The following is a 22,202-nucleotide window of genomic DNA, read 5'->3' on the forward strand; positions in this document are numbered from 1 at the left end:
GGGAAAAATATGCTTTCATTAAGCTGGAGTCGGCGGGGGGGGGGGGGTAACCCAGCGAAAAATTCTGAAACAAAAAAAACAACACCATGCTATGTAGCAACTTTATGGTGTATAAGATCTTGTTTTTTTTAGCAAGGGTTATGCAAATTACTGGAGGGGAGGGGAGGCGGGGGGGGGGGTAGTTACGAAAACAGGATAACAGGATTCCAATTTACAATGTGTAAACATGTGTTGGCAATTATTTGCAGACAATGGATGGAGTGAGGAGAGTGAGGGATGAGAAGGATAACTTCGCATTCCTGATGGAGAGCATCATGATGGAGTACTACAACCAACAGCTTCCATGCAACACTTACCAAGTGGGGGGCAAACTCAACACTATCACTTACGGACTCGCCACCCCAAAAGACTCCCCCTTCCTGTTAGTGTTCACAAGATCATATTCTCGCTTTTCTGGCAAATTTTTCCTCGGAACCCGGGTCGAGACCGAATGGTTATCTTGTAAGAACTTGCAAGTTTCTTGCAAAAAATGGTTAACTTGTAAGAACTTGCAAGTCGAATGGTTAACTTGTAAGAACTTGCAAGTCGAATGATTAACTTGTAAGAACTTGCAAGTCGAATGGTTAACTTGTAAGTTTCAGTCCAAACTTAAGTTTCAGTCTTAAGACAGCCCAGCTCCCATCTCTCGGTGAAAAATATTTTCTGGGGATCTTTTTTGTTTGTGCCCCACCCAGCTCAGTTGGCGCATATTATTTGCACCCCTAGACGCACATGCCATATTTTAACGTAATGATTTACTATGTAATCGCGCGCTCTGTAAGTGGGGGTGCATAACGTACTGGGGGGGGGGGGGGCACAAACGGACAAACGGGAAAGATCCCTTTCTGCACATTTAAATTTATTAGATCTTGGTTAAACTTCCTTTCCTCATTTTTGTTTAAATTGACCAAATCAAATTAAATTTTAAACGTTTGAACAGCGTTCCATTCTTAATACGCGAAAATGTGTTCAAGTTTTCCTCAGAAGTTTCATCTCTTCTCCAACTCGCTTACCTCATTATTTTTTTCCAGTTTTCTAAATCTTGTGATCTCTTGACCTATTTTGATTCCCCCGCTCATATCGTGAAAACAGAATGTAGCGGCCCGAGCCTTAACGTCAAAGCATACCGTAGTCGATTAATCGGTTTCAGAGAGTCAAATGCTAAAATGTTCATTCCGCACTATCTATTTTTAGTCCAAGAGCATCTTCTTTATTAAGTATGTTGAGTTTAAAATCAGTCCAGACTTTTTCTCAAGTCATGCTGGACACAGAATAATTCTCATAGAAAATAACAAAACAAAAATGTGAATAACAAAACGTGTGATGCACCTTGATTTGATGTGTTTAGAAACACCCTGACAATCCAGATTCTGGAGCTGATTGAGTTCAATGTGATTGAGAAACTAAAGAAAGACTGGTGGTACAATACTTCTCCCTGTAATAAGCAGAAGGACACCAAGCAGCCGGTCAGCCCCTAATACCTCACACCCCATCAAATCGAAAAATGGAATCTTTGTTGAACAAACCCACTGTATCTCCGGCTTATTTGTAGGAAACTTTGGGTGGAGTTATTTGACCGTATAATACTATTTTTGCAATTATTGGTGGGTCTTTTTTATTTCTTTCTTTTTTCGAAGACCAATCATAGTTTATGGCTTTCATCTATTTTTGAGATGATTGAGATAATCTCATCCGGATCATTAATTTGCACTAAAGAGCACACGTATAAACATAGGGTAAGTTATATTAATAATAACACGTTCCAACGCCTAATTAAAGTCGAGCTAAAGTATTTTCATTACAATTTAAGGTCGATTAAGGTCCAGCATAGTCTTTTCATGGACCGAGCTAGACAATTTTCATAAGCATATTTGAGTCGAGTATGGTCTTTGTTCAATAATTCGAGGAAATATTCAGTACAATACCAACGTTTCATCAGTACAATATCAAAACTGACCAAATCATCTGGATAACAATACCAAACTGGCATTGCAACATGCATTCGAACAGAAAACTGTTTTAATTTTCTCAAAACATTTCATGAAAAGTTGTGTTTTTGAGGTATAATACTTTTCGTAAGTTGGCTATATTACAAACTTGAATAGAACTAGTTGATATAGCTGTAATAATCTTCATTTCATGAACAGTATAAGTTTAGTCTCTATTTTCCATTCATTTTTGTGCGAAAGTTGAGACCTCGAAATTTCCTTCAATAAAAAGACGGGTAACGATTTAACCTAGCTGATAATCAATATCAATGAAGATCTTCATGCTAAAAAATCACAGGCATTTTCTTTCAAAGTCAGCAGCTTAACTCTAATATTGACGAAATATTGAGAAAATTATGGATCTGTAATGGAACAAAGTATACGATAGTTAAGTATTTATATGTAATTCAACTGATAAATTGAAAGGTCTGAAGAGGCTTGAAGCAGATTATCTGTTGAGCCGCGCAAAATTATATATTGAGAGCACTAAAAATTTCAAGCGGTTGTTTCAATGTTCTGGTACTATAATGTTTGAGTCGTAATGTATTTTCAAACATGTGCGGGCAAGTTTCAAAATAGGTTTAACATTGCCTGAGGTTAAAACGCCAGAAGTTCATAAGTAACCAGCCGGAAATTGACTTCCATGGGCTTTTAGCATTCTCAAACTAACAAGTTGCGTGTTTGAAGTATAGGTTAAGTGATTCTGCTTGGAGGCACCAAAAACTTCTGACGTCTATCGAGAATCGTGTAGTAGTTCGGGATGTTGAGCACGAATTCTGCATCGTTATTTAATTGAATTGAATTCATTTACCAAGGTACAAAGATTAACACAACAGAACGAATTTAGCATCTGTGAAACCTTGGAAGGGAAACCGAAAAGCGACATAACTCGACTAGCGGTGACCCTAAACATAATTTACTTATTACTGCACAGAAACCCAATTTTCCTAGATCTTTTCTAAAAAACTGATTTATCAGTACACTATCCTTTATATAGGTTTCAAAATGTTAGCAAAAGCTCTTTTCACGCATTTTCTATCAACTAATTCCATTGGGAAACGTTCGAGAGTTTTGAGTATGTTAAAAGCTATGCGTTCACGATTCTTAACAAATTTGTCCAATAACGCTGAGATATTGTCCAATTCAATTGCTGAGATATTTTGAAGAACACTAAAAAAGGCAGTGAAGATAATTATCTTATACTGTCCAAACTTTGTGTTTTTCCATCAATTCACTGATTGATTCAAATTTTCTTTTAAGTAATTTCTTTATTTTCTTCGTTGTAATTTCAGGATTTCATCAAGGTGTGATTTTGAAGTGCAACCATAAACTAGAATCCCATACTCGATGATACTCTTTGCATATGCATTGTAGAAATTAACTAGTTGTTTGGCAGAAAAATAATATCTGACTTCATTTACGATTGCACAGAATTTTATAAATTTTTTACAGACATTTTAAATATGTTCTTTGAATTTAGTTTATGGCCCATTATCACACCTATGTATTTACAATGATTCAATGATTCACGTTTTTTAATTTCATGTTCTCCAAAACAAAAATTTAATGTTTATTTGTGCCAAAAGTCATGAGCTGGCGTTTTCCCTCTTGAATTGATAATTGATTTCCGGTGAACCACAATGTGGCTCTGTCTATTCTTTTGGCCAAATTTGTGATGGGTTTGTTTTCAGTATCAAAAGTGGTTTCGTCAGCAAATAGATTAATTTTTACATTTACAATATTAGGTAACTCGTTTATGAAAATGAGAAAAAAGAGCGGACCCAGAAATGATCCTTGAGGAACACCGCATGTTAGTTTTTCATAATTGGAAGTGCCTTGATCAGTTTTTACATACTGAACTTGATTTTTGAAGTAGTTATAAAAAAGCTGTAAGACAATTCCTCAGAATCCCATTTATTCCAGTTTTGAGAAGAGCATCTTATCATTTACTGAATCAAACGCTTTTTTGATGTCAACAACAAAGCTGAACCCATTTTTTTTTATCTGTAGCCTCTGTATTGTATTCTGTGAACTTAAAAAGTGATTTTACACAAGATTTTTTTAGGTAAAAACCCAAATTGCTCAGGTGACAAAATTTTGTGCTTATTGAGAAATTGGAGCATCTTTTATTGAAAAATTTTCTCAAATACTTGAGCAATCGAGCTTATGAGTTTATTTGGCATAAAATTATTTGCATCTGCCATGTCATCATTTTTTTACGCGGGATTTATTTTAGCAATTTTGAGTGAATCTGGAAAATACGCCTTATTTATACACTCATTATAAAAGTTCGATAGAAACTCACTAAAAACGACAGAAGATAATTTGAGCATTTTGGTGCTATTGCCGTCATGGCCAATAGAATTTTTTTCATTTCATTATTTTTTGCAGAAAATTTTTCATTGGACTTAATCTGAAACAATACAAACAATTTAGCTATCTTGCTATGCGGGATCGACATGAGATCTACATTTTTCTGAATTTTAAGTTATTTTCCTACCAAGTTTAACAAAATGCTTAGGTGTAATTTGCACAGGTGATAACTTGCTTAGATGCAATTTCGTATGATATACTTTGTTAGCCTTCAATTAGCTCTTTGTATGCTGCAAAAATGTTTTTGTTAGCAAATATTATGTTCAGTTGTTTTCGTTTTTCATCTCTTATAATTTTTGTTGTTTTTTTGCGTTGTTTTTTGTATTTCATATGATTGAGGTCGCTTGGGTTCTTTAATCACTTCCTATCTAGGACATTTTATTTGTTGCTAGCTCTCTTTTTTCACATTTTTGTTCAATGATGGACATCCCGTTTTAATTACGTTGATTAGGGGCGTTAGTATCAAAGCAATGTGTAATGAAATCTATCAATGCTGCAATTTTCTTGTTTATAGATGACAGTAGGGATCATTTTGCCCACTGTTTATTAAGGACGAAAGAAAATTTTAATTGATATTCTAATTTATCCATTAGTTTAAAATTTCGAACAAAAATAATTTTAGGCTCAATAATTTGATGAATGCTTTTGCTGTGCATTAATGAGCCCCAATGGTCGCTTATAGGGAATGGTACTGTGTAAATATCAGAGTATTCTTCCAATAGTAGATGATCAATGCATTTTTTGATGTAGTAGCTATCATTGTTGGAGCGGTATTGAAGATATTAAGTAAAAATTCCTAATTAAATTCTGATAGATGTTTGTGATAGTGGAATTGGAAAAGGTGTCGATATTGAAATTTCCACGTACTATAGTTTCTGTTTTTTTAAGGATTTTAAATAATGCAACAAAAGATCAAATGGTTCTAGAAATTCCGCTGGTTTGGAGTCCGGTCGTCGATATACTATGCAAATGGTTTTCGAAGTTTTATGGATATTGATAGAGATAAATAAAGATTCTAGCCTGTTTGACCTGGGAATTAACTTATGAATGAACCCATCGCGAACGAATGAATATGAAATTAACGAAAGTTCATGGAAGTCAACTTTTGACTATTTATATTGCAACGTCTGGCATATTGTTTTCCAGAACTGCCAATTTTTGGCACTTTATAAGGTGCACGCGCGTGTCTCAAGAAAGTTAACGTGATTCTGCAGTAGTCACTTTGAAAATCTAGCCTTTTCTGTTCTCAATTAAGATTGGATTCTTTCAGTATTTCTTGGGAGTGAAATTGTTGTGCATCTGATGTTTTGTGTAGAGTGGTGCGAGCAGACTGACGATAGACAGAGTGATGGGAGTGTTTGTGTTGTTGTCTGTAGCTGTCACAGTAGGAGTAGTAGTCGCCCTAGGAGACACACTCCTCATATCATTCAAACAGAGTCTCAAATGGAAGGTATCAATACTCCCCAAATCAAATGTCAGAAATACATTTTAGCTCGAGATTTCTGACGAGGTCGTCTTTTGAAATCTCCAGATGACTGAAACCAATTTTTTGATAATTATATTGCGGCACAGGATGATATCTGCCAGCTAAAGCAGGTATGGGCCAGACCCCTGTCAAAAATGGTCAAAATGTTGTGGGAAGTGACCGTTTTTGATCGGTTTTGAGCGGTTCTGACCGATAGTTTTAGGAAATGATTATTTTTGATTGTTTTTGATCAGTCAATTTAGGAAATGGTCGTTTTTGGTCGTTATTTTAGGATACTGCCGTTTTTGAACGCTTTTTTAGGATACTGTAGATCTTGATAGTTTGTTTAGGAAACTACCGTTTCTGCGCGTTTTTGACAGTTCTTATGTTTGATTTCAACAAAAGCAAAATTCTGCTTTCAAAGCCGCCTATGCGGATTATGTATATGGGCTGATAAATTTGCAGAAAAAGTAAGAATAGCGGTGAATGCGTTAAGAGCGGCGAACACTATCACTATGAATCGCAAATCATACAAAAAATCCTCACTAAATTTACCAAATAACTTCATTGAAGAAAATTTTGTATAAAAATATGTAAGAAGAGTGGTAAAGGATATTTTTCATCGGTGCAAGGGGTTGCTCAAATCCCGTGTTGAGAAATAGCGACTAAACTGACCAAAGAAGCGGCATTTTTTGTCTGTTTTTGTCGATTTCGTCGGTTTTTTATGTAATAACTGTTGATTATCGTCGTTTTTGTCGGTATCATTGACATTTTATGCAACAAGTGCCGATTACCGTTGTTTTGTTGTTTTTGTTGATGCTTAATGTAAAAAGTGTCGAACATTGTCGTTTCCGTTGGTTTTATTGGTTTATAGTCGTTTTCTTCGATAATTTAATCGAAGTGTCGTCTTTTGTCTTTTTTCCTTGCATCATCGTTTTTTGTTGGAAATGGCGGTAACAGAAAATGAGGTCTAAAGTCAAGTACTCTACTCAAATTCCGCTCAAAAATGCTAGAGATGTCCTGAATGAGCGGAAATTTAACCGCAATGAGAGAAATCGTTGGAAAAAGATATGAACGCAAATATTTGATAGTGAGCGGAAAAAAGCATGGAATAAACCGAATGGGTCGCGAATAGGGTGGTCGGGTGCAGGCAAGCTCATAGTCTGGACAAAGTGTTAGTCACACTGTTGCATCTGGCCTTTAGCTGAGTGTGCCCTGAGGCATACCAATTTTGTTATTTTTGCACTACCCATAAAAAATAACTTTGATAGTTCTGTTTAGAAAAAAATAATATGCTTTCGAATAAAATTCAATAAAAATTCGATCTTTTGAAAATAATCAGAGTATTGTGTTTTTAAATGACTTTGACGCCATTTTGTCAAACACTTACAGGTGATTGGAAACCAAGAGTTGTTTTCAGTTTTATGGTAACCAAGAAATTGTTCAATCACTAATTGCTTTGCATTGCAACTACGAACTATTTATCTTCCTTATTTTTAATATTATTATTATTATTATTATTATTATTATTATTATTATTATTATTATTTTTACTTTTATATTTTTAAGTTTTTTGGTTATTCCCGTGCATTTGTCACGATTTGTTTTCCAAGCAAATCGGTGACTTTTTGAGTTTTGCAAGTTTTGTTTTTTGTTTGTTCAAATATTTCTAATTATTCTCCGCTTTCTAAGTTGGAATTATAGATTTTTTATTTGTGGTTCTTGATCTAGCTACCGATAATATTCTTTTTGAGACAATATGTCATCCAGTTTTCGAAGTCTGAATGGAATTTTTTTGTGGTTCTGTCGGTAAAAATCAGAAATGACTAGTCTCGTCGAGTTTCTAAATGGCTTATTTTTACACCACTTGTTATCCGAATATTTTTGACAATTGCTTTAAGTACTCATATTTGCTGCTTAATTGAATTTTCAATAAGGCTATTTATGATCTATAATTCGACGTTTTCTGAAAGGGGATATTTTTTGCCTTCATTATATTAAAAGTTTTGTCAGGCCTTTTAATGGCCTTGAAGTCACTTTGTTCTCAGTGAAAAATTGGTTGTTTTGGGTTTCCGTCAATGTGATTGTATTATGTCTAATTTAGTGTCTCGTTAAAGATTTAGTGTCTCGTATAACGTGATGCAGTTGCATTTGATGACTTTGACATCACTTGTTTTCCAAAAAAGTGAAATAAGACTTAGAAAATTCAGACTAAGGACTGTAGTTGGGATCTTGGCAGGCTTTGCTGTTCTGTTTCCTGGTCCTACGCTTTTTTATGTTGTAAATCTCTTCCCAGTGAACAGCTGAGAAATTTTTTTTTCGAAGAATTTTTCCTGTCATTAAAGGCTAAAGGCATTTGAATGACTGAAGATGTTATCATTTTGTTATGTTTAAACATGCAAGTTTTTAGGTGATTCGCATGACTTGATTTTGATCAAATGTGACTGACCTCTTTCAATAAAACGACTTGTTAATCTAAGTGTTTCCAGTGAAACTAGTTTACTGTCACGAAAACTTTTTGTGTTGAAGGTCCATCATAAAAAGCACTTCTCTCGAATGAAATCTAACAAGGAGTAGAAATTGATCATTCTTACTAAAGATTTGTAAGTGATGTCAAAGCAATTCTTTTTTTCGTTTTTCAATGCAATTCTTTTTTTTTGCATCTGTATTCAGCAGTCTGTCGACTATGCTCGTTGTTACCTCTATTACGTTATGCACCCTCAATTAATTTCTATATGTACTTCAGCCGAATTGTTTATCTCAAAAGTCAGCTTAATGAAGCTAAAAATAGATATAAGACACTGGGAAACATCTGCAAACATTAAAATGTTTGCTAGTCGCCAAAAAACTAGACAGAACAAGAGAACAAATCAAATTATTATTAAAAAGAGAACGAAAACGAAGTGGAGCAAGAAATTTTTGATCTTGAAAAGCGTTCAAAAATGGAACGAATTGGAACGAGTTTTTGCACAAGAAAAGACCCCTTAATGAAAAATTGGAACCTTCAAATCATATTTTTTCCTATGAGAACGAACAGCTACAATTTTAAGATTAATATATTAATAACAAAACTGATACTGTGATTATTTCATTTAACATTTGAAAGCATGTGGATGTTTAACTTTAGGGTTATAATCAGAATAATTTACATATTTACACTTTAAACTTACAATTTACACTTAGTAATTTGTGATGTGTTCGAAAATTATTGTGTGTATTTTCTCCAAATGGATTCTCCCAGAATGAGTCAAACCTATATTATCAGTTGGCTCATAATTCTTTTTCTTCAGTTTCTTTTCATGCTATCAAAATTTTCTTTGTTTCAAACTAGCTGCCCTTCAAGAGGTGTATGGGAGCAAATGTGCGGATGGCACTGAAAGGGAACTACATTCCCCCCAGTAGACTTGGGGTATCGGGCAGTGGAGGTGGGGGAGGGGGCTTCGGTGGGGAAGACGAGAGACTCAACCAGAACTTCACACCTCTCAGCCATAGCAACTACAGCAGTAGCATACCAGTCGCCGAATCCACACAGAACTTATACACCCAAGGGTTAGAATTAGTTTTTTTTCTAATAACGACAAAACTAAACGGATTAGCTCTTCTTGATATAATTTTACTTTTGTTATGACAGAATAACCTTCCCTAATTTACATGCGATATGTCCAAATGGTAACCTAAACATTTTAAGAACATACATTAGATCGTTCAAGTTTATGAAATTAAAATATTTTCGCGATTACCTAAAAGTTTCCTAGAAGATTGGATAGGAATATTATTTCTATTCAGATCATAATTTGATTAAAAAACTCCAGAAATTTGCAGAAGAACTTAAGATTTTTGGCTTCCTTGGTGCTCTCGGGACCAGTTGTTCACAATAAAAACTTAGTTGAAAAAGGGAGAAAGTGAATAATTTTTTCCCACTGTTAGTTCAAGTTTTTATTCGTGGAAATGGTGAAACGACAGTGATATTTTGCAAAATAGATTTGGAATTTAAATTTGAAGTTTTTGTTTCACAACAGAATGGTCGACCGTTGTAATTTGATTTTAGATACAGCAACAACAATGGCTTCGGTGGTCAGTACGGGTCCCCAGATGGGTCAGTGGTGGGTGTACACCTGAGACACGTGCCCCAAAATGCCACAGGAAGCAAATCAGAGCCACTTACTGGATATCCACTCTTGGTATGGAGATAACTTTACATTCCATCTCCTGGTCTGAATTGGCATTTATAAGGGGGTTGTAAAATGAACAGAACCACTCTGATTAGGAGGTGGTTTTGTATTTTAATACATGCCCAGATTGAGGTGCCATCCGGAAGTGACCTCTGATCAGACAGTGTCAGACGAAAGTAACCTCTGATCAGACTAATGTGCGCTCAAAACACCGTGTGCGCTAAATGTGCGCTCAAAACTGTCTCTGATCATACCATTCCCATCCGGAAGTGACCTTTGATCAGACCATTCCCATCCGGAACCAAAACCCAGACTCTGTAATTATGGTCTGGGAATACACCGTGTGCGTTGGACTTCGGATGATCAGAGGTCACTTCCGGATGGCACCTCAACCTGGATGGAAGAAAAACACTTCAAATTGAATTTCTCTCATGTTTAGCTTTTGACACTTTGTGTACTTTCGAGTACAACATTACCATTTGTGAAAATAGCAAATTATCCCTTCCGGTTTATGAAATGAAAATCAATGGATATAGAATTAAAGCAATGATGAGGCAATTAACAGGCCATTGGATTTCGCTTACATTTTGTATAAGGAAAATTCAGTATTTTGGCCGGAAAAATCAGATATCCTAAATACGCCAACTCAGCAGACCTGGAGAAGGTTTGGAACAGAAACCGAGAGATGACCTCAGAATACGTTTTGTTTCCTTGGCAAATCGAAGAATCGTCCTCTACAAAAATGGCATTAAAGGCTTTGAGAAGATTTTGCTCGACTGCAATATCATTTTTACTTGACTTGTAAAAAGCCGTACTTCACTTTCTCTTGTCAACAAATCTCTTGCTCTGCTTATGCTTAACCAGAAATACCACAGCCAACTTTTACGCGACCCAAAAAACATCCCCTTTATTTTTCGTTGCGCAAAGAAATTCAAGGTGAAAGTGCATCGAGGGAGCAAAAATCCAAAAAATGAGTTTTTGTTTTTGTTGTCGATCCCGCAATTTTAAAAGAATTGAATACAGAAGATTTTGTTCGGAGACCGATTTCAGTTCTTTTCAACACATCTTTGCTCCGAAAAAGCGCAAAAAATGAAACTTTGAACAATATGCTAAAGACGTTTAAACAGGTAGCAAAACAAATATAAAGTTACTGCGGCTGATATCACTGGGTCAAATAAATTTGCCTGTTAGTCCAATTAAAAAGTCATTATTTAAAGCTTATAGCATGCTCAACTAATTAGTATGACCTCAACTAAATTGTTATTAGTTTTGGATTCCATCGTAGATATGCCCTCATGGACGCAATTTCAATTTTTTTTGCAGGAAAAATTTTCTCGTTCGTTTGTTACTAGAAATGTGAATAATTTAACAAAATCTTAAACTAAAAATAGCTGCTCGACTGACACAAAAACTGCTTCTGTAACGAACGACTTATCTTGTTCAATGAATCAGAACGTTTTTGCTCAATTAAAGGAGACAATTCTGCTCTCTAAATTTTGGGATGAAGACTCGTGTTTTAGTCAACTTTCACTCCAAACCATGTTCTGTCTTTTTTCAGTTAAATATAGGGGAAATTAGTTATATATAGTCTTTTTTATAGTTAAATTAGTTAAGTTTAAATATAGGAGTTTGTTTAGCTTTGTGGTTTAGCCTACAAATAAAAACAGATACAACAGCACTTTTTTTAAAATTTAATTAGTCTTTTGTGTTTTCGATTGCTCTTCAAGAGAATTTGAAGCAATTATTTTAATTTAAATTTTTGTTAAATTGTCCTAAACTTCATAGTTTTAGCTGTTAATCTCAGTTCGAGGCAGTTAAATAATAAAAGTCAAATTAAAAGTGTGCCAAAACCAATTGCGTTTGTACACTTTTAAATCTTAAAGTGATCCATAATAACCATAGTGAACGGAGTCCCCATGAAGGTCTCGACCCCACAGGCTATAATGAAATCAAACCCCACCGAGAGAACTTCTGTCGTTGTTCGTGTGATTTTGTAAACAAATTTTACAGGCCATTAATATTCAAACTTGACTGCCCAGATTGTTGCAGCCATGCGATAATTTCCACACCATTTTTTTGAATTATTCCTCTGATTTCACACAACACAAATGTTGTTTTTTTGCTTCAAAGTCGATATTTGTTTAGGTCTTGTTTTTTGTCGATATTTCAAAGTTGTTAGATCCCGTACGAAACACCTAGTCTGTATCAGTTTTGAGCAGGTCTAAATGCAAGTTTTATTTCGTTTTAAGTACTTTGCGTCTTAATACGTTTTACAGGCTTGACAAGTCTTAGCCTAACAATTGGGTAACAGTCGCAATTTGATTCCTAGGTCGAAATCAAATATAGAAAAATTTTGTGTGAAAATTTTCAATTGGGTAAGTTTCGTAACAATGGGCTATGGACTTTCGCAAGAGGAATAAAAAGACTTTTTAGCTAAAAAAAAATTAATTTCTCAAAACGAGAGAATAACAAAAATGACATTTTACAGTAGAAATTAGAGATTTACAGGAGAGATCTGATTATTAGATCAAGATGGTCATTTAATTTTGGGGATGAACAAATGCTCAAAAATCAGCTCTATATATAATCATTATTAGTGCGACAAAGTCAAGATACAAAATTAATCGTAGCACCACGATTTCAGTGGGAGTCGCAAGGGTTACACAATATGGTTTGTTTCTGCAAATTTCTTAGAAATCAGCTACAAGGGATACCATAAATACTATGCAGTTACACTTTTCTAAGAGTTCGTTCACATTTTTGGTGGTATCACAATCGTTCAATACGTGCTGTGAAGATTTTACATCATATAATCTCCTTCTAATAATAGTTATCTAGATTGAAACAGTTTGAACCGAATATTGAGTCTAAGCACCATTACTTACACAAGTTTTGTGACTAAAATCCATTGGCTATTGTCTTGGTATTTTAGTAAACTAAACTTTCAATATGATCAGAGGTCACTTCCGGATGGCACCTCAACCTGGATGGAAGAAAAACACTTCAAATTGAATTTCTCTCATGTTTAGCTTTTGACACTTTGTGTACTTTCGAGTACAACATTACCATTTGTGAAAATAGCAAATTATCCCTTCCGGTTTATGAAATGAAAATCAATGGATATAGAATTACAGCAATGATGAGGCAATTAACAGGCCATTGGATTTCGCTTACATTTTGTATAAGGAAAATTCAGTATTTTGGCCGGAAAAATCAGATATCCTAAATACGCCAACTCAGCAGACCTGGAGAAGGTTTGGAACAGAAACCGAGAGATGACCTCAGAATACATTTTGTTTCCTTGGCAAATCGAAGAATCGCCCTCTACAAAAATGACATTAGAGACTTTGAGAAGATTTTGCTCGACTGCAATATCATTTTTACTTGACTTGTAAAAAGCCGTACTTCACTTTCTCGTGTCAACAAATCTCTTGCTATGCTTATGCTTAACCAGAAATACCACAGCCAACTTTTACGCGACCCAAAAAACATCCCCTTTATTTTTCGTTGCGCAAAGAAATTCAAGGTGAAAGTGCATCGAGGGAGCAAAAATCCAAAAAATGAGTTTTTGTTTTTGTTGTCGATCCCGCAATTTTAAAAGAATTGAATGCAGAAGATTTTGTCCGATTTCAGTTCTTTTCAACACATCTTTGCTCCGAAAAAGCGCAAAAAATGAAACTTTGAACAATATGCTAAAGACGTTTAAACAGGTAGCAAAACAAATATAAAGTTACTGCGGCTGATATCACTGGGTCAAATAAATTTACCTGTTAGTCCAATTAAAAAGTCATTATTTAAAGCTTATAGCATGCTCAACTAATTAGTATGACCTCAACTAAATTGTTATTAGTTTTGGATTCCATCGTAGATATGCCCTCATGGACGCAATTTCAATTTTTTTGCAGGAAAAATTTTCTCGTTCGTTTGTTACTAGAAATGTGAATAATTTAACAAAATCTTAAACTAAAAATAGCTGCTCGACTGACACAAAAACTGCTTCTGTAACGAACGACTTATCTTGTTCAATGAATCAGAACGTTTTTGCTCAATTAAAGGAGACAATTCTGCTCTCTAAATTTTGGGATGAAGACTCGTGTTTTAGTCAACTTTCACTCCAAACCATGTTCTGTCTTTTTTCAGTTAAATATAGGGGAAATTATTTATATATAGTCTTTTTTATAGTTAAATTAGTTAAGTTTAAATATAGGAGTTTGTTTAGCTTTGTGGTTTAGCCTACAAATAAAAACAGATACAACAGCAGTTTTTTTTAAAATTTAATTAGTCTTTTGTGTTTTCGATTGCTCTTCAAGAGAATTTGAAGCAATTATTTTAATTTAAATTTTTGTTAAATTGTCCTAAACTTCATAGTTTTAGCTGTTAATCTCAGTTCGAGGCAGTTAACTAATAAAAGTCAAATTAAAAGTGTGCCAAAACCAATTGCGTTTGTACACTTTTAAATCTTAAAGTGATCCATAATAACCATAGTGAACGGAGTCCCCATGAAGGTCTCGACCCCACAGGCTATAATGAAATCAAACCCCACCGAGAGAACTTCTGTCGTTGTTCGTGTGATTTTGTAAACAAATTTTACAGGCCATTAATATTCAAACTTGACTGCCCAGATTGTTGCAGCCATGCGATAATTTCCACACCATTTTTTTGAATTATTCCTCTGATTTCACACAACACAAATGTTGTTTTATGCTTCAAAGTCGATATTTGTTTAGGTCTTGTTTTTTGTCGATATTTCAAAGTTGTTAGATCCCGTACGAAACACCTAGTGTGTATCAGTTTTGAGCAGGTCTAAATGCAAGTTTTATTTCGTTTTAAGTACTTTGCGTCTTAATACGTTTTACAGGCTTGACAAGTCTTAGCCTAACAATTGGGTAACAGTCGCAATTTGATTCCTAGGTCGAAATCAAATATAGAAAAATTTTGTGTGAAAATTTTCAATTGGGTAAGTTTCGTAACAATGGGCTATGGACTTTCGCAAGAGGAATAAAAAGACTTTTTAGCTAAAAAAAATATTAATTTCTCAAAACGAGAGAATAACAAAAATGACATTTTACAGTAGAAATTAGAGATTTGTAGGAGAGATCTGATTATTAGATCAAGATGGTCATTTAATTTTGGGGATGAACAAATGCTCAAAAATCAGCTCTATATATAATCATTATTAGTGCGACAAAGTCAAGATACAAAATTAATCGTAGCACCACGATTTCAGTGGGAGTCGCAAGGGTTACCCAATATGGTTTGTTTCTGCAAATTTCTTAGAAATCAGCTACAAGGGATACCATAAATACTATGCATTTACACTTTTCTAAGAGTTCGTTCACATTTTTGGTGGTATCACAATCGTTCAATACGTGCTGTGAAGATTTTACATCATATAATCTCCTTCTTATAATAGTTATCTAGATTGAAACAATTTGAACCGAATATTGAGTCTAAGCACCATTACTTACACAAGTTTTGTGACTAAAATCCATTGGCTCTTGTCTTGGTATTCTGGTAAATTAAACTTTCATTATAATAATTCTAACCAAGTTCAAGACTATAAATTGACCAAAATTCTATAAGCCCTACTCCGACTTGAGCTGATTGAGTAGAGTCTGTTCACATCAAGCCAGTTCTGAATGTTTCCAGCTACGAATGATACGAGTAAGGATTTTAAGAAGATGCCGGCTGCTATTTTGTCAATAAGAAAGCAAGGAATTGAAACAATCTCATCTTCCGTTTCGTCCTGAACGAAGTTTTATTTTGTCTCAATGAGTTTGCTCACCTTGTGCATGACTGAGTTTTGGTACAATTTGATACAATCCTGGTTCTCCTCTGCAGTTGCCATTGAATAGTTCTGTTGGATGCCAAAATCCTCAAGAAATTGTTTCAGATATAATGCTTCCTAAAGTGCTGCTGCCATGCCCTGATTTTCTGCTTCTGATGAAGAAAAAGCAGCAGTGGCCTGCTTCTTGACAACCCAGCTGAGTGCTGCACCACATCCGTTGAGTTTGAAGTAATATCCTGTTGTTGATTTTCTGTCGTTCAGATCACCAGACTACATCACTAGATTCTTTTGTCTAAGTAAGTTTTAAAACTTTTGAGCCTTGAAGATATCACAGGAGCCTCATATACAATGTTGACTGGGGGTGTATTCATGTGAACGGACAGAATGCTCACGGTGAACATGATGTCTGACCTCGTTTGTTAGCCAGGAGTTGAAGTGATCCAACCAAGTTTCTGTAGATCCTTTGATCCACTTCTGCGTCTCCATTCTTTGCTTTCTGATATGTTAGATTCAAGTCAACTGGAGCTCCTGAGGATTCGCATCGATGCGTTCGAAACCGCTCAAGCATTGTTTATATGTAGCATTCGTCGCTGACTGTGACTTTGCCTTCTCCTCTCTGATCCTTAGACCCAGAAACCAGTGTGGTTTTCCTCTGTCTTCATTGCAAAATTTTGCCTCAAGTGCCTTCTTGAAATCAGATACAAATTTCATGCTTCTTAATGCCATTATGATGTCGTCAACCCAGACCAAGATGGAACCCTCTGTCTCTGCTTCCGCGAACAAGCAATTAATTTTTCCTGCTTCTGGTGAAGCTCTATCTCAGTAGGAAGTTTGCCAGCTCATTTTACCAGTTGTTATCAGCCTGTTGCAAACCACAAATTGATTTTTAGTCGACATACTAACTTGCCTCCAACAGATATTTGTTTTACAAACTCCTGTGACTTTTCCAGATACACTTTGTCTTCTATTGTTGAGTGCAGGAAGACATCTCGACATCAAACTAGTGCATCGCAAGGCCTTGCTTTGCTTATAGTTGAAGTAGAAGCCTGAATGTCTCTGGCTTACAGATAGGCAAAAGAGTCTCAATGTAGTTCAGTCTTTCCACTTGTTTGAAGCACTTTGCTACACAGAATGCTTTGTATTTGTCAACTTAACCACTCGGTTCGATTTTCATTTTGCAGACCCATTTGAACGGTATGTCGTCCCTGTCTGCGGTTGGTCTCACTAGATTCCAAATCTCGTTGACTTGGAGTGGCTTGACCTCGTCGTTCATTGCTCTGGGCCAGCGATTCCAGTCGTTACCTTGCTTGGCTTCGTAGACTGTTTTGGGTTCCTCATAGTCACCCTCAGTCACCGCAAATTTGGTCCTGATTTCTCCAAAAAATTGCAGAACATTTTTTGCTCGTGTCCCTCGTCTAGGCTGTGCACTTTTTGCTCGCTCCAGTGCATTTACAGTGAAACCAACCGCCTCTGTCCATGAGAAGTTCTCTGTGTCACTGTCTTCTAGTGATTTCGAGACTCTGGGACTCCTTTTTGTTTCAGTAGATTCTTCATCTAGTGCTGTTTGCTCAACATTCGAGGCATCTCATCTCAGTGTTGTTTCTTGATTGTTCACGCTCTCTGCATAATGCCACTCCTCTTTTATTGCGTTAGACGTGCCTTGTTTATCCTTGTGCTAGCGTCTTGATGAGCGTCATCTGGGTGTCAGATCCCCAGTTGTTTTGAGCCCTCAATTAGTAGGTCCGGCGTCTGTTTGTTATCGTTGATTGAGCCCACTTCGGACTCCATGATGATAACATCTCTAACTGCAACCACCTTGCATGTATTGGGCACGTACTCCAGGTATCCGTCTGCAAAACCCACAGAATTACCTTCCAGTGCCTTGGATTAAAGTTTGCCGATGTCTGTGTCCCCCTTCCTCATGAAGACAACGCAACCAGAGAAAAAAAAACTTTCTAATTGAAATTTTAAGTTCTATACCTCGCATTAGCTCTGCTGGGCACTTTTTATCTCCTGGTCTTACAATCAAGTTTCTTATCCTTGTAGCGTGAAGAAATTCTGCTCCCTACATAATCTTGGGAAGACCCGAGTCAATGAGCAAGCATCTTGCCATCTCCAGCAGTGTCCTGTTGCACCTATTAGCTAAACCATTCTGTTGTGGCGTCTATGGTATGGTCGTCGTCTGTAGAACGCCTGCATCTAAGCAGTAAATCTTGAACTGCGCTGAGAGAAATTCCTCCGCATTGTCTTGCCTCAGCTTCTTGGGCGTCACCAGACTGAGAACAATTTTCTTAAGGCTGGCCAGTCCTTCAGTCTTTGCAATAAGTAAATCCGCATACAAAAATTTGGTGTTTTGGTCTGCAAACACAATGCACAACCGTAACCCTGACAGTGACTCTTCTATGAAGGGTCCCATCACATCTTTGAACACCCTCTCCAGCTTCTCCTCTACTTGGGTCTCTGTTGCTTTTAATACTGGAGTCTTTGTGATCTTGGCCAATGCTGACACATTGCATAAATCACAGTGTTTCCCCACTATCTGGGGCGCACTCTTGACCACATCCGTTTTTTTTTCAAATGACTCAATCGTTTGTGCTACTTCCTTACACTGTCAAGTTTCAAGCTGTTGGAGCCCATCTTGACATTGCAGGGTAACTAAAACAAATGAGTTTCTTGTGTTCGTACTACCCGAGTTCCCTTCTGGAGTTTAATGCAGCTATTTCTTTTCTCGAAAGTAAAGCTATGTCCCCAGTGTGTGCATTTTGAGACTGATAGGAGGTTTGAGGAATAGACAAGCAGACACAAACCACTGTTGAATTTGCGTTGGAATTCTCATTTGTTTAAGGGTATGCTGATACTCACACAGCCTCTGCCCACCACTTTGGAAGCCTCTCCGTTGGGATAACTGACTACTGATTGAATGGGCACAAAGTGCTGGAACGCGTCAATGTTTGTCACTATATGATCTGTACAGCCGCTGTACACTAGCACTCCTGATGCCTTCCATTGGGTAAGAATTGCTCATTATTCCTCGTCGGATGTAGCCAATGTTGGAGCCATTGCCACTGACTCATGTTTGCTTCCATCTTTTTGTCCCTCGCTTGCCCTGTCTAGGTGACCCTTCTCACCTCAATTGCTGCATTTTGTTTTTTCCTTCATCCTGCAGTCTTTAGAAAATAGTCCAGGGATCCTACACGCAAAACACTTTCCACTCTTGGGTCCCTTCTTGAAGTCAGGCTGCCCTGCCAGTGGCACTGAACCACTTTGTTCTTTGTGTCTCTGTACTGTACTCTCAAGGAAGTTTTGCAGCAGTTTCCTCAAATCTGTGAAATTTGTTGCCGTTTTTACAATTTCATTTATGAAAAATTTTCATCCCTCATTTGAAGAATATCGAGGACCAAGGCGCCGAAAAGAGTCTTCGAGACTCATTCCCTTGCTTCTTGTAGCCTTGTGAGAAACGGCTGTCCTCTGATGAATAAGCTGTGCAAATCTTCAGAGTCCTCGAGCTGCAGTCGAGCAAGCTGTGCCGCCAAAGTCTCCACTGTTGTCGTCTCCACACTCTGAAATCTCTCTTGCAAAGCTTCCAGGCCTTTGTTCAATTTCCCATGCGACCATCTCCCACACAGTCAGGTCTCATTAGCACGAGAGTTGTTGCATCTAGAGTCAGTGCCGGGTGGCACCTGTTGTCGTCTCCACACTCTGAAATCTCTCTTGCAAAGCTTCCAGGCCTTTGTTCAATTTCCCATGCGACCATCTCCCACACAGTCAGGTCTCATCAGCACGAGAGTTGTTGCATCTAGAGTCAGTGCCGGGTGGCACCTCTCATTATGTCAGCAACTTCTTTCTCAATTGCATCCCTCAGCAGTTTTTGGTTCTTCTTCTCAGCATTGCTTGCCCCATTGGCTAGTGGTACAGGCTCATTAGGTTGCTCCTCTTTCCCGAGTAGTGAGTTGTAGAGCCCCTTCGTCTGCATCATCGCCACAAATCTCGTGCTCCAGATTGGAAATCCCTGTGCTTTTCCTGTGTAGGTCAGCACCTTCACAGTCTGTGTAATCCATTGTAATTTGAGCAGGCGCAAAAGTTGTGAAAAGAAAAGGTACTAAGCAAAGAAGAGTTATGACTGTCAAAAGTAAATGAGTTTTTTTAGAAATTAATTTTATGAATTAGAAAAATGCTAGGCCCATAACCTGCTGTGTTACGGATTTTTTCAAGGGAATAAAAAACCTTTTCAACTAGGTAGAAACATAAATGTCTCAAAATGAGAGAATAACAACAATGTTGTTTTAGAGTAGAATTTAGAGATTTACAGGAGAGGTCTAATTATACAATCATGATGGTGTTTTGATTTTGGGTATGGAAAAAGGCTAAAAATTCAGCTGTATATATATACCCATTATCAGTGCGAGACGGTCAATATACAAAACAAATCTTAGCACATTGATCTACAGAGGGGTTCGCAATGGTTAACCAATACGGGTTTCTTCTGTAAATTTCCTAGAAATCAGTCACAAAGGGTAGCATAAATTGTATGCATTTACACTTTTCTAAGAATTCGTTAACATTTCCGGTGGTATCATAATCACTCAATACGTGCTGGGAAGATTTTACATCAAATAATCTCACTCTAATAATACTTATCTAGAGTTACCAGTTTGTACCGAACATTGAGTCTAAGCACCATTAATTTACGATTTTTTAATTGAATTTTGTGACTAGAATCAATTTGCTCTTGTCTTGGCAATCTGGTAAGTTAAACTTTCGTTCTTATTATTCTAACTAAGTTCAAGACTGTAGTTTGATCGGAATTCTAACACGTAACGTGCCAGGTTCTCAGGTTGATTTGCCGCTATTCTGTGGTGCTTTTTTATCGCTCCACAGTTGTTCGAAGGGATAAATTATTTGCAGGCTATTTTTGGACCTAATTTTGAAGATTTTGCGGCCAATTTTTGATTTCAAAGAGTGACATGATCATAGTGCTCAATTAGTACTGAAATCAGACTTGCAGTTAAACTTTCCGAGTACGAAAATTGACTTGGCGGTAAATACGGTATTTCAGACTTTGATAACTGGCTCCTAAGCGCGCGTTGCTGGCTTGGTAATGCCTTGGATTTTGTCCCTCAGGATCTTCCTGTGCCTCTTCGCTCCACCCTTGTCAATTCTCTTGCCTCCTTTTCCTCGTCCTGACATCTTCTGTAGTTGCTGCTGTTGGGTTGTAGTACGTCGCTATATATGCCTAAAATCGCAGCTAACTAGGGCGGCTCACTGTATTTTCTCGCAATCTGATTCTCGCAATCATCAACTTTCCCGATCCTACAACATACAACAGAATAAATTATTTTTTATTAGTAGTACTAGCTCATAGACTGGTCTCAAGTAGAATGGTCCAATTTTTAGCAAGAAAACGCCATATTTTGCTTTTCATATTCAGAGCCAATGGTAAAAAAAATACTTAAAATTGTTTGTTTGGCAGCCTGGCTTCTGTCTTCTTATAAGTTATTGCGAGCGTGAGAATCTAATACTGTATGTGTGTTAAAAGGAGTATTGTTAAATGGAGCAAGTTGACTCATCAACTTATTGGACGTTAACTGATGCGGAACAAGTTCTGTAATTTTTAGCGAGGTTTTCACTTCAGTATCGAGGTAAAACTGTTTTTCAATTCCATTTAATTGAAACAACACTGAGTTTGTGTTTGTTTAACTTCCAAACTAACAAAATTATCCCCCTCACTGAGCTAGTTGTAAGATGTTTTTCAACTTCGAATAGTAGTCCACATTTGAAAAGTTGTTTGACCACCTTTTTAAATAGCATATTAGCTAATTTCTACTAATAAATGCACACAACTTCACAGCTTGAAAATTTTCAGTGGGAAATGGGAAACTTCACTGCTTGGATATCTATATGTACCCGTACCGAACTTCAAGTACGATTCACTACTGGAACGAATATATGCAAGTCTTTCTACAAAAATCTGTACTGAATCATTACAATATCAATTGTATTAGTCATAGACTTGATTTACACTTGGCAAGTGATTCCCAAGTCTACACTATTTTTTCAAAAAACTTTGAGTGAATTTCGAATTTCAGAACATTGTGTAAGGTGCAACGATTTTGACATATTCCGGACCTTTTTGAGTAAAATATCAGAAATGGCCCAAGGTCTGGCACATAAAAAAGATCAGAAATGACGCAAGTCTGACAATTCTCAAATCAGTATGAATGCACGTCTAGCAATTATAAATATGATTTGAATCAATGCATGAATCAGTACTGTTTTGTACTTAGAGTTCGGTACGGAAACAAAGTTTTCGATATTCTTATCTTCATGTATTATTTGAATTTGATTAATTAAAATGAACCGATGAAGACCATGCTAAG

The 22,202-nt window shown here is 36.5% G+C and overlaps 2 protein-coding genes across 7 annotated transcripts in view; one reads left to right on the forward strand and one right to left on the reverse strand.

The window, feature by feature from the left end:
- LOC142337623 (ubiquitin-conjugating enzyme E2-17 kDa-like) overlaps positions 1-22,202 on the reverse strand; it is a 461,614-nt gene that overhangs the window by 383,089 nt on the left and 56,323 nt on the right. The gene's annotated exons all lie outside the window — the stretch shown is intronic.
- Positions 1-22,202, forward strand: part of LOC142337620 (glutamate receptor 1-like) — an 82,011-nt gene that overhangs the window by 56,399 nt on the left and 3,410 nt on the right. For 5 of the 6 annotated variants that reach the window (XM_075386981.1, XM_075386986.1, XM_075386982.1 and 2 more), the window contains exons 17-22: positions 249-421; positions 1,388-1,505; positions 5,716-5,850; positions 9,197-9,414; positions 9,914-10,046; positions 21,441-21,464. In XM_075386981.1, coding sequence (XP_075243096.1) covers positions 249-421; positions 1,388-1,505; positions 5,716-5,850; positions 9,197-9,414; positions 9,914-10,046; positions 21,441-21,464 — 801 coding nt within the window. The remainder of the gene's footprint in view (positions 1-248; positions 422-1,387; positions 1,506-5,715; positions 5,851-9,196; positions 9,415-9,913; positions 10,047-21,440; positions 21,465-22,202) is intronic. The other variant, XM_075386987.1, reaches the window with a different exon arrangement.

The sequence above is a fragment of the Convolutriloba macropyga genome, chromosome 4 (assembly GCF_964194025.1).
Source record: "Convolutriloba macropyga chromosome 4, txConMacr16.3, whole genome shotgun sequence".
Classification (NCBI taxonomy): domain Eukaryota; kingdom Metazoa; phylum Xenacoelomorpha; order Acoela; family Convolutidae; genus Convolutriloba; species Convolutriloba macropyga.